This window comes from Cyphomyrmex costatus, unplaced genomic scaffold, assembly GCF_001594065.2.
Source record: "Cyphomyrmex costatus isolate MS0001 unplaced genomic scaffold, Ccosl1.0 scaffold5, whole genome shotgun sequence".
Taxonomy (NCBI): Eukaryota; Metazoa; Arthropoda; class Insecta; order Hymenoptera; family Formicidae; genus Cyphomyrmex; species Cyphomyrmex costatus.
In genome coordinates, this window is record NW_017279267.1 from 997,333 (window position 1) to 1,015,661 (window position 18,329).

The window sequence follows — 18,329 nt, forward strand, 5'->3', positions numbered from 1 at the left end:
AAGAGCAAATCTAATCACAAAGAACAAATCTATTACAGAAATTTTGTCTTCCATCTGATATTGAGGCTATCTCAAAGGAATGTGAATCAGTCTTCCTATTTAGATCAGTTTTATTAAATCTTGACAATCGAAACATATGTATCGATGTATGATACCAGTCGCGGCATTCTGTACAAGTGTATTTGATAACATAAATTATATAGCACTAGAGATCTGTGTGAGATTATTCAAATATGTAACTTATGTTAAATAAATAAGAGAAAGTTGACTTGCCGCATGTGTATATCTATATTGTGAAAAACCTTATTCTAAGTGTACCAGGTAAGCGGTAGCCGATCATCTTCCATTAAGAAACTTTCCATTAAATTTTGTAGTTTAACATAATTCTGCTATTCAACTCCGTCTTAAGATCAGTTACACATAAATATGTATATAGATACAAATTAATATCATAATTAACGATGAACTCAAGATGTATACATATCCATATACAAATATATCTATATGTATAATTTATATATGTAATAATTATATATATATACATATTTGTATATTATCAAATAGTACAGGCTAAGAGGAAATAAAGTTCTCTGCGCATGTATATTAAAGTTCTCTTGAAGTTCATTGTGTATGTTCACTTGATAGGAAGAGTTGAAAGAGGACACGTAAAAAATATATAAAATGTAGGAAATTGAATTATGGCATATATGCCTGTAACTTACGGTATATTATAGCTCGATCTATGGAAAAATTAGATGGTACTTTTAACAGCAAAAGATTAACATATTAAATGTTCTAAATTTTAATATTTTCTTTTATATGTATATAATTTCAAATTTTATTATATATATATAGTGTATACGTAAATAATATATCATATATATAATATATATTATATACATTATATATATATAAAAGAAAAATTATATTTATTTGAGAATGGCGCCTATAATGATAGAAAATGACTACAAGTACTATGTTGCATTGCACAAATTAATTATGAAAAAAATTGGAAATGTTTTCATCAGAAAGTCTTTGTCAAACATTTTTTAAATTAGGACCATTCATCGCGATATCAAATGCAACTTGGAAATTTTTGCAGTGTCGATATGGCAATGTTTTTTTGTTTGAACACTTCTCATAACGGTATGTAATTTGTAAAAATGTTACAATTCCATTCAGGTCTATGATTTAAAGAAAAGATACGATTTACATGCGCTTTATACTTATGTATGAAACTTAAATTTCACATGCTGCAGGATCCAACAATTCGTCCCAATTGATACTCCTTTGAAATACTTCCTGTTGCAACCATAATTCATAATGTTGCTTAAACTCCTCCGTCAATTCTACATTTGCACCAAGTACGGATGTTATTGACGCGTCGATCGGTTCCATTTCCTCGTCTCTCGGAATATTTGAATATCTTCGATTATTAAACTGATCAACACATGTACGTAGCTCGCATTCTTCAACTTGAAAATCCCACGGTCGTGCTTCTAAATCTATTTAATAATTCAGAAGTATTATAAATTCTTTATAAAGTTTTCATTAATACGAGAAAAGTATTAAATAAAATATTTCAAACTTATTACCATTGCCGTACGCCCAGTCGTCATTTAAACGATGTCGAACCTTCGCATAAATAACACTAATAGTTTTCATATTTGTCTTTCTCCATTGCCGACCGAGATATTTTGTCTGCATTTTCAATAATTTTAAAACGTATAATTGCATCATTGCATGCCTGACTTTTAGTGTGCGTTTTAAAATAGGTGCTGATTTAAAAACGACTAACATCTGTAAAATATAAAAATGCATCGAATATATATATTCATTTTTATAAATATAAATATATATAAATGTAAAAATATGAAATATAATATAAAACATTTTGTGTTACTAATTAAAAATTGCCTTACCATTATTCTACTGTGTTTCCATTTGGTTAATTTGTTCAAAATTCTTAATAAATTTATACAAGAGAAAACATTTCTCCACGAAAAAGACTGACTATGACCGATCTCGAGACTTTCAGTAGTTAACTCAGGCTGATCGCCAATGACACACATAGGAAAATCCAAAATAGGAATACTATTGCGATAAAAATTAATGGTTACATTATGACACTTAGAAACTTAAATTATAATTTTACTTTTACTTACACATTTTTTGCTTCAATGTATGCTATAATGTTCTGATTTAAAAATTTCAATACAAGGGGTATGCAATTGGCAAATACTAAATGCTGCGACATAAATTCGAATTGATACACATGATTTAATTTGAAATGCTTGAGCAATAATAATAAAATTGCAGAAACGGCTTTAACAATAATCTCCTTATGTCGATTAACATCGATTCCTAATTTCATTGATTGCAACACCGTCATTCTAAAACCATATTATAGATTAAGCATAATTACAATATATATTTAAAAAAATACGTATATTAAACAGCTCGTATAATCAACAGTTCAACACAATATCAGTTAATTAGAAAATAAAATATAATGAATTATATTCGATATTATTTTTGTCTCAAAGATTTTATGTAAATCATTACTATCATACTTACGGCATCTCCTCTGGCAATACATCAGCTAAGATATTAATACTATCTGTTTTAGCCTTGCTTGTCGGTGCAGCCGCAAGTAATATTTTTAATAAAGCGATCATATATTGTGGCAAATTTGGTAATATAGCCTGATAAAGAATTTCCGTTGGTGTTTGACGAAGCGGTGGTTCTAGAGTACTCATCGGGTTTCTCGCTATTTCTTCTTCCTTTCTTATTTGAGTTTCCGCTAGAGATGTGTACATATGCTGAAATATATTAGAATATTAGATATTACGATAATAAATTTTATGTGTTGCAATGTTATCGCAAGTCAATAAAATTACCTTTTTAAGGGTAGTAACACCTTCGTGAATTGGTTGCGGTAAACCCGCTAAACTCTCTCTATCTCCTTGTAATTTGTAACCGACAAATTTCATTCTGGCAACTTCAAGAAAGGTATCCACATCCTTTTGCCTTACTTTGGGCGTCCATGGCAAACCTGACATATGATAATAGATATATCAATACTCGAATTTGAGAAATACAAAGAAAGAAAATTAAAGACAACATTACCTTTTCCCTTTATAAGCTGTGGAGTACCTGGCCTTAATTGTGATTGATTATTTTGATCTTCGTAATACGATTGATTCCAACCGCCAGGTCCACCAGGACCCAGAAACACAATCAATTCGCCATCTCCTTCATTTGTTGTAGTATTGTTTGGAGGTTCTCCTCCTTCGTATTCCATACCTAAACCTGGATCATCTAAAGAGCTTTGTTTCATCAAACTCTGAAAAAATATTTGATAATTAATATGTGTAGAAACATTAACACAATTATACAAAATAATTTTCTATAATCGACGAATTACCCGTCGAAAAGGCCGATTATTCCTTTTCTGATTTTGTGTTTCTAACAAATCTGCTGCACTCATAGGCGGAGAGCTAGCTCTCATCATCCTAGCAACTTCAATAGTGTCTTCTTGTTGAGTATCGAGTCCTGCCTCCTCACGATACTGTTTCTTCAATTCTCTGAGTGCGTCAATGCCGCCGAGAGAGACTAAGATCAATTTCCACAAAAGTAAAAGAACTTTTTTCATAGGAAAATGTGGTGCCGAACCGCTGCAAAAACACGTCACCATACCAAGAAGTTTAACAATCAGCAATTCTTCTCCATATGGATTTACTGCAAAAAAAATTATCATTTTAAAAAGACCAAATTCTCATTTCTAATATTTATTAAAATATATAATATAAACACAATGACATACCAAGATCTTCTTTAAAAGCTTCAACATTGTCTTTATATTCACTGTGTTCGATATTTTTTAATTCCTCTCTCATAACTTCTGTTATAATATACAAAACGGACAGAATGACTCTTAAGTCTATTGAATCAGCGAGGCTAACAGCTAGCTTTCTTATCGCCGAGGTAGCAGTTGTGCTATTTCTACAAAAATTATTTTGTAGAAGTACAATAGGAATTTAACGTTTTAATATCGCATATGTATGTACAAAGAAACTTACTCAATCTCAATGTTTAGCAGTTCAACAAATGCTGGATAAATGCCAGCTTCGTAGAGTAACATTACATTTGTCCTAGTCCAGTCTTGCTGTTCCTTGTCGGACTGTACCTCAGCCCAACAACCCTGAGCTAAATAAAGAATACAACGCGCCGATTTCATTCTGAGTTGTTTGTTGGAAACTTCCAGTTGATCTAATAACTTGTAGATTACTGATCTATGTTGTGATTTTGTCAAGTTTTGCCACCATGGTCGTAATTTGTACCATTCCATTTGATCTTCAAATGCCTGAAATTTATAACAAGTTACTCAATTCATTCTTGATATCTACTAAAATAAAAGTATACCTTAAGATTGAGCTGCAACTCATATTGCTCTGTATAACTATACAATTCGGCGATTTCATTAGCATGTATATCAGTGTCGTCATAAACAAATTCTAAATCTGTAGTTCTGTTGCTTTCCTGAAATAATGAAAAAATATGACATATATGTTAAATAACTTAAAATAATATTAAAATCAAGAATAGTGAAAGCTGCTTAAGTCATGCAATTTTTCTTTCTGTTGAAAATGAATATTGTCTAATACTATCTAGTTATTACAAATTTACTACAGTACATTTAAATTCAACATAAAACAGTGTACGAACAATAGGGATAATATGCTTTTGTATTAAATATATCTATAAGTATTATTGTTTTTATTTTATTATTTTAAGAACACAAATAATTAATAAAAAGGTAAGACATTTTGTATGCTTTTTAATACTTTTTATTGTAAAATTTCAAAACAATTTAAAATAGAGATCCATTTATAATTTTTGATATGTTATATAATACAAGAAACATAAAGAACGTATACATATATAAAATATATCTCAAAATACAAATCACATAAAAATATAAATAGAATTCTATCTTAAAGTCTATTTTAGACACTCTATATATAATTGATACTAAATTAAAGGATCAATAATTCTTGTCAGGAGAAGAGAATTCTATTTGTCATATGCTATGTAAAGATAGTTGAAGCATCAACATATACCAATAATATATTGAAACACATAAAAATAAAAGTTAATAGAATTCAATCCTGAAATCTGACAGTAAATTACAGATCATCAAAAGCATGCATTTAATGTTTAGCCTGACCATGAAAGTCTTTCAGCTAGTATTTGTGGATACTGCAGGATACTGGCGAGGGATAGGTTAGGACCATGGAGTAATTGTTGTTCTGGTTCATCGCCGCGTTTTTACGTTACGCAAGTTTCCCAAATGCTTTTCCAGGGCGGTCGTTCGACTCACGTCGTTAGTGGCCGCGTGCCGATGGAAGTAGACAGGACCTCCGTGGAGAGGATCACGCTTGCCATTCCCGTTCGCGTCCATCGCTACGTCACACAACATCTTTCGTGACGGGTGGTGTCGACCGCGAGAATCTCGTCTCAGCCTCTCCTCAGATCATCTCCACGCCTACGCGAGAGAGACGCTCTCGATCCAGAACGACACTCGCGTTACACACCGAGAGTCCTTTGACATTTAACGTCGATATAATCTCACTCGGGCAGGGCGACATGGATTGACGGATTCCACCGCAGTCTATTTGTTTCCCCCGCTTACGTCACTCCCTAACCCCGATCTACGATCAACGGTAATCGACGGGGATTGACGGGGATATGAGAATTGAGAATGGAGTGGAGCACGACGCGATCCACGCGATCTCTACTTGCGATCGGCCGCGTTCGGGCCGTTCGGGGATGATCGGTGGAGCTTAACATTTTTCGCGTCATCTGAAAACCCCCGCGAAACCCCCTGCGAAATACGACTGTTCCAATTTGCAACAAATCATAAATCTTATTTATATGATGAAGAAATACTGTTATTCGCGTCAATGACAATTGTATATATTGTAATATCAGGATAATATTATATTAAAAATACTTAGATAATTTTAATAACTTTGTTAAATTTGATTATCTAAAATAATATTTATTTGCAGGCAAGAGCAAAAGAAACAGGATTTCTATTTATTAAGGAGAACATAAGAACGTCAAAATAATGTCAATTTAACGTTGTATTGACTGATTATTGATTAAATTTATGTATTTTGTTTGTCAATGATTTAATCAATATAACATTTTGACTTTTTAATTGTTCTCCTCAAACAGGGAAAATTTTAAATAGGTTTTATTAAAATCTGGTTATCTTTAATAAAAAAATGACTTGAAAGACTTTCAAGTAAAACTTTGGAGAGATTTATACTCAATTTATCGAAATAATGAATAAAACAAGGAAATAAAACGAGAAGCAATCCTCTCGTTTTATTTCCTTATCTTACATTCATTATTTTTTTGAAGCAGTGGAAGGGTATATTTTTTTCAGAAAATGTGAAATGTAACACAGCTGAAAAGAGAGACTTATACTTTCTATTCATTTTGCTCATATCTTTTCACAGTTTCTGCATTTAAAATAAAGTCTTAACTTATCTGTGTTTAAACTGCACTGTAAACATATGTAACTAAAAAAATGCAAATATAATCTTCTATCATGCCAATTGTTCTGGTTACTACAATTTGAAAATGCAGCTTGCAACGTGCGAATCATTTTTCAAAATACTTGAAAATTTTTCCAAATAATCTATATTCCGCTTGAGATTTTGTTCTTCAAATTTTGTTTGCGTTGCATGCATGTATTTTACATGTGAACTAGTTTTCATCTAACAAAAATAAAAAAATTACATAAAAGAAATAGGGAGAAGTTGTACGAGTAGATTGAAGGAAAAAATGTATATGAGAAAGTATGTAATATATATATGATATTGTATGAGAAAAAAGGGAAGAATATATTTTTTTATATTTACATTAGAAATAAATTTAAGCAATAAAAAGAAATAGGAGAAATTTATAGAGGAAATTTATACACATATACATATATGTATCTATATTAAACAAATATGTGAGCAAAAAATTTTTTTCTGTGTACATACTTTTTAATTAGAATCTAAGTACAATAAAAAATCGAGAAATGATATGAGAAATATATTAAAAAAATTATATGAGAATAAAGTATATTTTTTCTATTAGAAATTTGTAATGTGTGAATAAGTAATAGAAAAATTATATGAAAAATATAAGGAAAATTATAAGAGAAATATATAACAGAAAAACGATATGAGAACGCAAATATATATGATATTACATGAAAAAAGAGAAATATATTTTTTAAGGTAACACATGAAGGTATATTAAAACACACATAACAAATTCACATTGGCATAAACAAGCAAGATTGCGCTACTATCACATAGGCACGATTTTATTACGTTTATAACATTTAACTCTTTCATTCCTGAAATTGCATTCCTGTATTGTTTCCGAAAACAATTCGCAGAGATTGTATTCGTAAAATAAGAGAAGATTTAACACGAAAACCTACGACGAGGAGCAAAATGCATTCAATGGATACATCCATAGTATGCTACTGGTACCCTTACCATGTTTAACCTAAAATTAATCTAACAGGAAGATTTAACGAAGAATCAGCCCGTGATCAACGTATAAATGTCATTCAAAATGTCAAATGCAACCATCATCGACACGAGTCACATGTGAATTGACGTTATTTGGCATAAGAACAAACGCGAGCGTGGATATTCTTTCTCTCTTTATATATCTACATTTCGCGAAACAAGAGAGAAGTCTGAAACTCTTAAGAGGGAACGTATACACGTTCTAAATAGAACCCGTTTACTGGCGCCTCTCTGTGAATAAAGTGTGCAAGTTGAACTATATACGGATATTTTTGGCGGCAAAATCAATCTTTGATTTTGTTCCACATTACGTATGTATTATTGTTTGATTTTATTCCTTAATATGTTACAGATTACATCCAGATGAGACAAAATCCAAAATTGGGAAAAATTGCTTTTAAAAACGGTTTTGCGAGAACCATATATCTGATGATGCTAGTTTATTATTTGAAAGATATTTTACAGTAAGCGATCTGTCACAACAGTCCGGAATTGATTCAGATCTCAGTTGAAATATGTCGTTAATTATAAAAATTTTTATGTTCAACAGATTTAATTAAGGAATAAAACAACCTCTCAAAGAACTAACGCTTATATTTGATTCTTATTGATTATCAGTGAAGCAGTGAGATGTACAGAAAAATGTTTTTAGATAAACTTTATGGTTTTTTAAAATATACTTTACATAAAACTGTGTGTATTTATAGATTTTCCGAAAATCTAATATTTTATAAATATTTCATATTTATTAATTTTAAGAGAGATTGTTTCACTTCTTAAATTTAAGATTATCAATATAAAAAAAAACGTGTCTCTTAGATTTTTATGTTTAATTACATCGATTCTTATTAAAATAGATCTCTTGTTTTAAAGATATCTTATACCCTGATTTTAGATTTTGTTGTTTGTAATTACTGAATAACAATGTATTTTAAAATAATAACTAAAAATTGGAACAATTTAAACTTAAAAAAGAAAAAACAAAAACATAAAAGAGCAACAAGTATATTTAATAGTATTTCTATGTGAAACACTCAAAAAAGCACAACGTAGAAAAGATCAAGAATAATGTCAATGTATAAGCAATTCTAATATTTTAGACTTTAGATATGTTTTGAATGAATACAATAATTACGAGAAAATCTTCAATAAGATTATCTGGAATTGCAGGAAGGTACACTTCAGCCTCAGCCTCAGCTTCTTTCTGACTATAAACGAGAATCGAAAGAGAGGAACATCTCGCGGTGTCGAGAGATCGAAAAGTTGCCGGCGACGCCGGATAGCCACGAGAGCTCGATGTATCTCGAAATTCGAAATTTCGCAGAGTGCCGCAAGTTCCCCATCGCTGGCTTCCATTTTGACGAACTCCGGCGACTCCGGTTCGCAAGCCTATTGTCACTTGCGTCTCGCACAATTTTATTCGGTGTGTATCTCGGCGTCAGTGGGTGCCGTGCCGGTAATTTCTCGACGTAACCGCGGGACGGAGAAAATCGCGACAACGTGAAGTGGAGTGACGTGAAGTGACGCGTAGGAACGAACAAGATGCAGGGCACTATAATTGAAAACCTGAGCGGCAAGAAGCTCTCCGTGTTGGTGATACTTCTGATAATCGCGCAAATAGTCTGCTTCTTGGTAGGTGGTTTGATCGGTGAGTAGAGCGTCACGCACGTGGATTTGCATTTCTAGGACGCTAGGCATCATTATTTAAGTAACAATAAATTTACAATAAGACATTGTAAATATATATTGTGTTTTTTATTTTCTTTTTATTCCATTTTTATTATATGATATAGCTATTTTTTTATATTTTGTATATAAAAAGTTAATAATATTTTAAATAATTGTAAAATTGTGTTTGATTGAAATATGTTGAATTTTTTTATTTCCTATTTATATTTTTTAAACGCATGTTAAGTCTGCTTTTTAGTAATTAAATTTTATTCATAATTTTATACATTGTGCAAAATAAAATGTTTGAGGACATAGAATTATGCAGATATATATATAAAGATATATATATTCAAATATACATATATACAAAGTTCATATAAAGTATTTTAAATTTGGGATTGTAATATTTAATTTAAATTAATTTATGTTGAATCTTTTTTTATTTTTTATTTATATTTGTAGTATATTTTATTTATACAGAACATCAAAATATACAGGATTGCTCATTATGTGTTTGAATTTTGTATATCATTTTTTTAATAATCCAACAAACTTTATTTTTATATAATATTTATATTTACATAGCTAAATTGTTAGATACTATCGTAAAACCGTTCTTTCCATGCGCAAATAGAAATTTTGTTATGTAAAATGAACTATTTAAAGATTTAGGATTATATAGATATATAATAAGACGTATATTTAAATATATATGTGTACTAGATGTATGTATTGTATATAAAATTACAAGTATCATTCTAATTTCGAATTCTGACATAAATTATAAATTATCTTAGGTTCGCTTTAGACAAATAATATAAATTTTATTATAATAACATAGAATGTACATTATTTTTTAGATAAACTTTAGATGAATATAAAATATGTAATGATATATATTTCTTTAGCACTTATTATTTTTATCGATATAAAATATAATATTATCTTTTAGATAAACTATGGATGAATATAAAAAATAAAATTATATGATGATGTTTCTTTTAGCACCTACACCTGCTAGCAGTCAGAATATTCTTGGTACGCCATGCAAAGTCGTTAGTGTTAATGGATCTTACAACAAAAATACATGGTTTTACTCAAGAGGAGAAGGTTCCTGTACTTCTGTTGATATGCATCACTTTACTTTAGACAGTCAACAGGCTTATCAAGTTGTGTATACATTCCAGGTATAATTTACAAAATTATTTATAATTGATAATTACATAAAAAGAATTTTTTAACTAAAAATCTTATAAATTTTTCTTAGATGCCTGTACCTCGAAATAGCATGCAACTTGATTATTCGAGATGGCAGCAAAATTTAATAGGCGTTTTACAAGTAGATATATCATATACCAGCCAGATTGAAATCGGTAATGTATCTGCTACTGTTAAAACTTTTGTTCTTATCATTCCAACAAGGTTTTTTCTTGTAGCTCCTAGGACGAAAATAACATTGGATGCACGACTAGCTTATCGAAACAAGGGAGATCCAGATAATGCATGGAAACCATACGCTGCTTCTGTTGTGGAGAGAATTTTGGACTGTAGCATAGACAAGGTAGGTGCATTTATTGTGTAGCATTATTAGCGAACACGTTTTGCATGTAGCTATAGCTATATAGATATTTAATCTATGAACATCTAATTTATTTTAGCCACTGGAGCACTATAATTACAACTGTAGCGTTATGCCACTGTTTGAATTGGGATCTTTGTATCATGATTATTATTTGTTAAATATTCGTCTCCCTTCTGATCTTGATAAAAATCAAGGATTAGGACACATTGTTGATTTATGGCTTACCGTAAGTAAAATTCTGATTGACTGATTATAATGTATTATGAATACAATTCTAATTTCGATAAAGATTATTTAACTTAGTATATCATTTGTTATTCTAGGCTATTAATCAAAATGGTGGATTCACAAAGGTGTGGGTGATTCTAAAGACCATTTATTTCCCAGTGGTATTAAGTGTTTTAGCTTGGTATTGGAGAAGGGTGTACATGCTATCTAGATCTCCTGCCCTTTTGGAGTACATGCTGTTAGCTTTGGGTTCTGCCTTAACATTTTTAAATCGTATGTGTTAATTGTTCTATATTTGATTTATAATTTCTCAAATTTTTTGTTTACACAGTTATTTATAAATTATTATTATATCATTTTTAGTGCCACTAGAATATTTAACACTTGCTTATGACATGCCATTTATGCTTCTGCTGGGTGATATTCGACAAGGAGTATTCTATGCCACATTGTTATCATTTTGGCTTGTATTTGCCGGCGAACATTTAATGGTAAGAACACTGAGTTTTTATTATTGAAAACTATTATAATCATTGTACTAACATTAATTTGTATTTTTTCTTATTCTATGCACACATCTTGGGTTTTATTAGATTCAGGTAAGAGTTTTTTAAATGTACAAACCTCTGTTGTTTTAAATACTGCGAGGTATTGAATCATTTCAATTTTAGGAGGGCGAACAAACCAATTCATTAAAATGTTACTGGCGGCATCTCTCTGCAGTAGGTACCGGTTGCCTCTCACTATTCGTATTCGATATGTGCGAGCGTGGGGTACAACTGAGAAACCCCTTTTATTCAATATGGGTCACTGATCTTGGCACAAAGTTGGCAGTATCCTTTTAAAATTATTTCTATTTGTATCTTAAAAAGTTATCTTGAAAAAAGATTTTTAAATAATTCTCTAAATTAATTTCTTTAATGAAATAATAGCTATCTTTCATTATTCTGGCTGGTATATCGGCTGGAGTATATCTATTGTTTTTATCTTATATGATATGGAAAGTATTCATGAACATTAGTGCAAAGAGAGCCGTTTTACCTAGCATGAGCTCAGCTCGTCGCCTGCATTATGAAGGTATCATATATCGGTTCAAATTTTTAATGATTGCCACGCTGTTATGCGCGTCATTAACTGTCATTGGTTTTATACTTGGACAGGTAAGAAGTATATACGTTTTAATTGTGTATTAATTGTATTTAACGTTGTTTTTAAATTTGTGTTAAATGATACATAATGTTCCTGGGATAGGTTGCAGAAGGTCAGTGGAAATGGGACGAAGATTTACAATTGGAAATGACTTCTGCCTTTTTCACTGGTGTCTATGGCATGTGGAATATTTATATTATTGCATTATTATGTCTCTATGCGCCTTCCCATAAGCAATGGCCAATTGAGCCATCTGGTAAATTGAAATCTACATATATTTTTACTCATATTCATAGTCAGGCCTTATTTAAGGCTTCCTTAAGTTTATCTTCAGATGCTCTACGAATTATTTTATTGGCTACTGAGCGTCTAAAGATAAATTTAAGGAAGTCTTAAGTACAAGGTCTGACTATGAATATGGACCTTAGTCTCTCTTATATATTGTTGTATATAATAGGTATTATATTAGTTTAAATTTTATTAAATATATATTCTGCCGACATTTTGCATCATGCAATAAAATAAATTATTTCAATTTTCAGAGAACAGTATTAGTGAAGAAATCGAATTTTCTCCCTTGCCAACTGATCCTAATGAGATGTTATCTCTGACTGCATTTGCACGAAAAACAGCAGTAGAGTAAAGTATATATTTCTCTTTGTGTATATTTTGTAAGAAACAGGACAACATGGCAAACTTCACTTAGTATTTAATGTACTTAATTGTTATAAGTATAACTTGTAAGTAAAACTGTATTTAGATTTTTTATTATTTATTAGGAAATGACTGATAAAATACTCCTACGTAAACATAATTTTTATGTACCAAATTTAATTATTTATTGCTTTCAACGGTTTTTTTGTATGTTTTTATATAAATACCTATTTATAGTATTATATTATCTATAATAAGAAAAATAAATATATAAGTCATTTCATCTTCCTATTCGTCGGTATGTTAAAAGCATAAATTTTGGAACGGAGATTTAATAGATCTGTTTTTTTATACCATTTATTAACGTAATACAACATAAATATATAAATATAGATTGAAATACAAAGTGATGTGTAATAATTAAAATCGCATACTTAAAATTTTGCGATCTAAAAAGTATTAGAACAAAAAAAAACGATAAATGTAATCATGTTATTTTAATATAACATTCTCTTTGATATAAAAACAATATTATACCAATATTTTCTATGTGCTCACGTAAATTTAGAAAAATATTGTATAAATGACAATCAAACCAAATCAAATGTTTTACATGCAAATGAGATGGAATGACTTTGTCCAAAAATTACCGAGATTTTGAAGATATAAAGAAAATATCTAAACAAAATTTAAAGATCTAAAAAGATTTTAATGAAAATACCTTTGTAACATTTCGAAACAATATCTTTTTAGACAAAAGACGTAGTGACATTTTTCCAATTTTCTTTGCTATTTATAATTTTATTATTGTCTTGATAAGAGAACTGGTTTTGCCATTCACAAATAATTTATCTGTGAGTTATAATTTTATCAAAAAATAGTCTCATTGTTTTAAAATTTCTAGATATTTTGGTCCTTGCGTCTAAAGTTATTAAAATCTGTTTTTTATTAAATAATTTATTTTTATATATAGATAATAAAATATTAAATATTGTATTAACAATTATCTGAATTATTAGTTTGCCATATTAGATCGGCCATTGAAAATTTTAAAATTTTGACTTTTAATTTTAATACAAATAATATAAAGATATTTTAGAAATATCTTAAAAAGATTTTTTACGAGATATCTTTTAGATGTTTTCAAGACCTCCATATTTTTTGGATAACGTCAGATGTAATAAGCAACAGCTAATTTATAACTTTGATATATTTTACATAGTATTATATGGATGTATTATTATATTGCTCATAGAATTCTATAACGCTTCTGATACTAATGAACAAAGCATACTCGTATTATTTATCTGCTAATGAATTAGTGAAATTCTTTTATTGAGAGATAAAATTAAAGAATTTTTTCTTGGCATATTTTTTACATATAAGATTTTTAGAATATCTTCCAGTATTATGTGTATAATAGCGATGGTATTCCTGTACTATTCTAATTATTTTATGTGACTCGCCTGTTAATGTAAAAACTTTTATATCTATTATACAAATTTACAATTAATTATTCTTACTTAAGTCAATGGAAATTTGAAGATATAGTAGCATTCCATTTCAATCTTAATTATAAACACATGTAAACATTAGGTGTGTTTATGTAAGAAGGTTGTTGCAGATAATTAGCAACATAATGAATAGATGAATTTATACTAAAGGATTAAAAATATATTTCTCTTATTTACTTGTCATAGATTTAGTAAAATATATAAGAGGAACGTAGTTTTCACTTCCTAATTTGAGATAAAAAAGTCTCGTATATCTCACTATATATATATATATTATATATTATATACATATCATTATGGGGCATTCATCTATTATTTGTAATACGACGTATTCGATCATTGATAGTATTAAGAGCTCGTATTTATGATTTACTACGGCATGCATCTTGAAAGTAACAATTTCATACTGAAAGTATGTGCCAACTTAAATCTGCCATTCAATAGTGTCAGTTTTTTATTATATACATTGTTATATATACATATAAAATAATAATGCAAGTCTTTCACTTTAGATACGCTACAGAATACAAAGCGTAGTGAACTTTTGCACGAATCTGTTATTCGAAATTAGATCAGGAACTGTTTGATAATATTTTTTAGATAAATGTGGATGTACTTAATGTGTAATATCGACATACTTAATGTAGTACTTATTATATAGGCACTGACTATAAAATAGAGTTTTGCTAGTAAGGTGCTATAGAGTTCTTCGTATGTCGTCTTCATGCTAGTGGATATTAATCAAATAATGTAGCAATATTTAAACTAGACACACACATACATGCGAAGGTTACAGAAAATTATTTTACTTTTATAAAAATAATAATTAGTTCACATTAGTATTCGAACGATTCAATCGTTAGTCCAAGATTTTCTAATGGTTTTAGTGATAATCAATATTGTTTCATCGTTATGTAAAAAAACGAAATTTATGTATTGTATCGAAAGCAATATTGTATTTATAAGTATTTATAATCCTGACGATATTGTGTACCGCTTTGCATTCGCAACATTTATATAATTTTTATAAATTTTTTTAAATAAACGGATCTGTTGTAGTCATGTCTGCATTTTGCGAACACGATGAGTTTAATTTGGAATAAACATCTACAATATAAAATTGCAATCATTCTATATTTAAATATCAAAAGGTACATTAAAGAATACACAGAAAGAAGATTTTGTTGAGGTATTAAACAATTTAACTATAATAGATCTGAAAATAAAATGTTGGATTATCAAAATAAATAAGTAGAATAATTAAAATTAGAGATTGAGGATTGCGAATTGAAGATTAGAATTCAGAATAAAACGGATTAAAATTAAAATTATTCGACTAGTTGAATTTTAATTTTTAATTCGCAATCTTCAGTCACCAATGCATAATGAGACACGGGCTTAAGCATTTATACACGGAAGGAATAATTTGACCGAGGTATTTAACAATTCAGTTGGACACAGGTCAGAAAATGATTCTGTTTAGACATTAAAATAATTATGGAAGATGTTCAAATTGATTATTAGAATGTCAAAAATTATTTTGCAGCGTTGCTCATCAGCTTAAGATTTCTACATTAATCACTTGAAGATCTATTTCAAAAATTTTTATTTATTTCAGCAAAATAATTCTTTCCGCGTGATAATCGGTGGATTTAGCAGAAAAAGCAGTTCCAGCTGTTGTAGATTCTTTAATAGAAATAAAAAATTAAAAAATTAGAAATTAAAAAAATTAGGAAATTTTTAAATATTATTTTATAGATTCCTCTGGTTCTTAGTTTTTCATTGAATCTTAATGAATAAACTAATCATATTAAAGAGATGTATTATACATATGTTTTAACAAAACGAAAAAATTATGAAAAAAATTACAGATTTTCTTTACTATATTAAACAATACTACAAAAAGTTTGGTGGCGATTTAGAAGTTAGATTAAAAATTATTTCAATATAGACATTTTTTAAAAATAAAGATGAGAAATTTTTAATTTAAATAATAAAATTGTACTATTAAATATACATATATTTCATTAAATTGTTTCAATAATTATTGTGTATATAACATTTGTTTTTATATAAAAAGTATAAATTTTCTATCAATTACTTTTTACAAAGATTATACATCTGATATATTCTTAAAGAATCTTACAATTACAGCGATCTTTTTTTTTTATTGAACACAGTTCATATTGCAAAAAATTTTAACATTCTAACAATTCGCAGTTTAATCCAATATATATTTTGATGGTCTAAATAAAATGACTTGTAGATCCGAATCTATTTAAATTTTTATGTACTTCAGGAAAAATTATTCCTCCACAATACAAATATCGACATTAATCTCTAAGCCTGAATTTTTTCCGTGGCTATAAAAAAATTTATATAATTTTTATATATAAATTTTTGTTCTTAAAAATTAAATAAATCAATAAGATATCGATATGTTGACCCTTTCCTCCCACACCGAGCACTTGATGTATGTATTAACTTTCTATTAAATTATTTTAATTTCGGAAATTTAAAGAATGAAATGATATAAATTGATACAATATGCATGAAAATAATTAATTAAATATCATACGTATATATGTTTACACGTATCATCGAAATTAAGATAATTTAATAGAAAATTACTAGTTAATACCCGTATCGAGTGTACGATGTAAATTAGAGCATTAATATTCAAAGTCACATCGGGTCAGGATTGATAAAAACCACGTTTTAAACTATTTAAAACATACTTAATCGATGTTTTTAACACGTTTTTTTTTTATAATATCATTTTAAACCTATTATCAAAAATATGTTTGAAAAAAGTTTTATTCTAAAAGAAACCCCTTATCAACTCTGCATGCTATAAGAGTTAAAATACCCGCCACGCGGCTAGTGATGGAAAATGGCGGCGCGTTATTTATACGGGAATTCGCGGATAGCTTCAATCGAGAAGCTCGAGATTTTCGCAAAGAGATCGTGCGCACGCGTCGAGCGCCGCTGTCGTCGCTCGTCGGAGGCAGCAGCGTCGGTCGAGCCAGGAGAGTCCAGTGTGCAAGCGACAAGAACGCAATCAGATGGTGGCGAAGATCGTGGATTGACAGGTCGCGGGTTGCACGAGAGTGAGAGAGAGAGAGGGAGAGAGCGCGAGAGAGAGAGAGAGAGAGAGAGGAGAGCGAGAACGAGGGAGAGCGCGCGCGCGAGAGAGAGAAGGAACAGGCATTTACGTGACGGCGGTTGGAGTTAGGCTCTCTCTCTGGCAGGAGGACGGGGACGGTTTTTTCCGTGTGTACGCGCACGCGAGCCAGGAAAAGAAAAGAGAGAAAGAGAGAGAGAGAGAGAGAGAGAAAGAAAGCGATCCGCGAGTGAGGAACACGAGCAGTCGACGTGCGCGACGATCTCGTCATCGACGACGTTGACGAAATGATCCTCTAGCCTATCTGTGGCTTCTTTGGCCTGGTCCGCGCGAGGAGGAGTACTTGGAGCAGGAGGTGACCCTTTAAAAGAGAAGGTGGACGTCCATCCTTCTCGTCTGGTAGTACTCGAGATTTTCTTTTACACGGGCAGAGAGCGAGCGAGGGGAGAGAGAAAGAGAGAGACGCACTACGAATCGTTTATATATACACAACGACAGAGAGAGAGACGCACACGCGACGCTCACAGCGTGTGGAGGAGGGAAACGAAGAAAGGAAGAAAAGAAAGACGGACGCAACGCAGCGCAGCGTTCGGACGAACGCACAGTTTTCACCTCGCGGTGGATTGTTCCACATCGTGTGTTCACCCGCGTCGAGTCGAAGTCGATCGTGTTCGCGAATCCTCACCTCGCCTCGCGTTCTCGCCCTTCGTCAGGGCGAGCCTCTGAGAAAGGAATCTGTCGATCGACTGGTCGATTGTTTGCATTTACGAGAGCGTGCCGTCTTTATTTTTTTTTCTTATCTC

The 18,329-nt window shown here is 30.3% G+C and overlaps 3 protein-coding genes across 6 annotated transcripts in view; 2 read left to right on the forward strand and 1 right to left on the reverse strand.

The window, feature by feature from the left end:
• Positions 1-1,188: 1,188 nt before the first annotated feature.
• Positions 1,189-5,585, reverse strand: Strip (striatin interacting protein). Its single transcript, XM_018545511.1, has 12 exons — positions 5,384-5,585; positions 4,426-4,542; positions 4,083-4,366; positions 3,827-4,005; positions 3,428-3,741; positions 3,130-3,346; positions 2,901-3,055; positions 2,578-2,822; positions 2,166-2,393; positions 1,923-2,094; positions 1,596-1,800; positions 1,189-1,505 (listed from the first exon to the last, which is right to left on the reverse strand). The coding sequence occupies exons 1-12, from the start codon at positions 5,480-5,482 to the stop codon at positions 1,240-1,242; spliced, it is 2,481 nt and encodes an 826-aa protein (XP_018401013.1). The 5' UTR covers positions 5,483-5,585; the 3' UTR covers positions 1,189-1,239.
• A 3,561-nt stretch (positions 5,586-9,146) lies between these two features.
• On the forward strand, positions 9,147-12,911 carry wls (Wnt ligand secretion mediator). The gene is made up of 12 exons (XM_018545600.1): positions 9,147-9,252; positions 10,281-10,462; positions 10,543-10,648; positions 10,712-10,836; positions 10,934-11,083; positions 11,181-11,358; positions 11,449-11,576; positions 11,679-11,684; positions 11,757-11,918; positions 12,018-12,245; positions 12,337-12,490; positions 12,777-12,911. The coding sequence occupies exons 1-12, from the start codon at positions 9,147-9,149 to the stop codon at positions 12,875-12,877; spliced, it is 1,626 nt and encodes a 541-aa protein (XP_018401102.1). The 3' UTR covers positions 12,878-12,911.
• A 4,471-nt stretch (positions 12,912-17,382) lies between these two features.
• UbcE2H (ubiquitin conjugating enzyme E2H) overlaps positions 17,383-18,329 on the forward strand; it is a 48,604-nt gene continuing 47,657 nt past the window's right edge. For 2 of the 4 annotated variants that reach the window (XM_018545671.1, XM_018545672.1), the window contains exon 1: positions 17,383-17,925. The gene's annotated coding sequence lies outside the window, so the exon portion shown is untranslated. The remainder of the gene's footprint in view (positions 17,926-18,329) is intronic. The other 2 variants (XM_018545673.1, XM_018545674.1) reach the window with 1 other exon arrangement.

What these genes read in the sequence shown, in the direction of transcription:
- Strip (XM_018545511.1), bottom strand. Translation starts at nt 5,482, where the DNA reads ATGTTGTGTGACGTAGCGATGGACGCGAACGGGAATGGCAAGCGTGAT. An exon ending in AGTTGCAGCTCAATCTTAAG is followed by an intron (nt 4,367 to 4,425) that starts GTATACTTTTAT and finishes TATAAATTTCAG; the next exon opens with GCATTTGAAGATCAAATGGA. An exon ending in ATAATCGGCCTTTTCGACGG is followed by an intron (nt 3,347 to 3,427) that starts GTAATTCGTCGA and finishes ATATTTTTTCAG; the next exon opens with AGTTTGATGAAACAAAGCTC.
- wls (XM_018545600.1), top strand. Translation starts at nt 9,147, where the DNA reads ATGCAGGGCACTATAATTGAAAACCTGAGCGGCAAGAAGCTCTCCGTG. An exon ending in AAGTTGTGTATACATTCCAG is followed by an intron (nt 10,463 to 10,542) that starts GTATAATTTACA and finishes AATTTTTCTTAG; the next exon opens with ATGCCTGTACCTCGAAATAG. An exon ending in TGCCTTAACATTTTTAAATC is followed by an intron (nt 11,359 to 11,448) that starts GTATGTGTTAAT and finishes TATCATTTTTAG; the next exon opens with TGCCACTAGAATATTTAACA.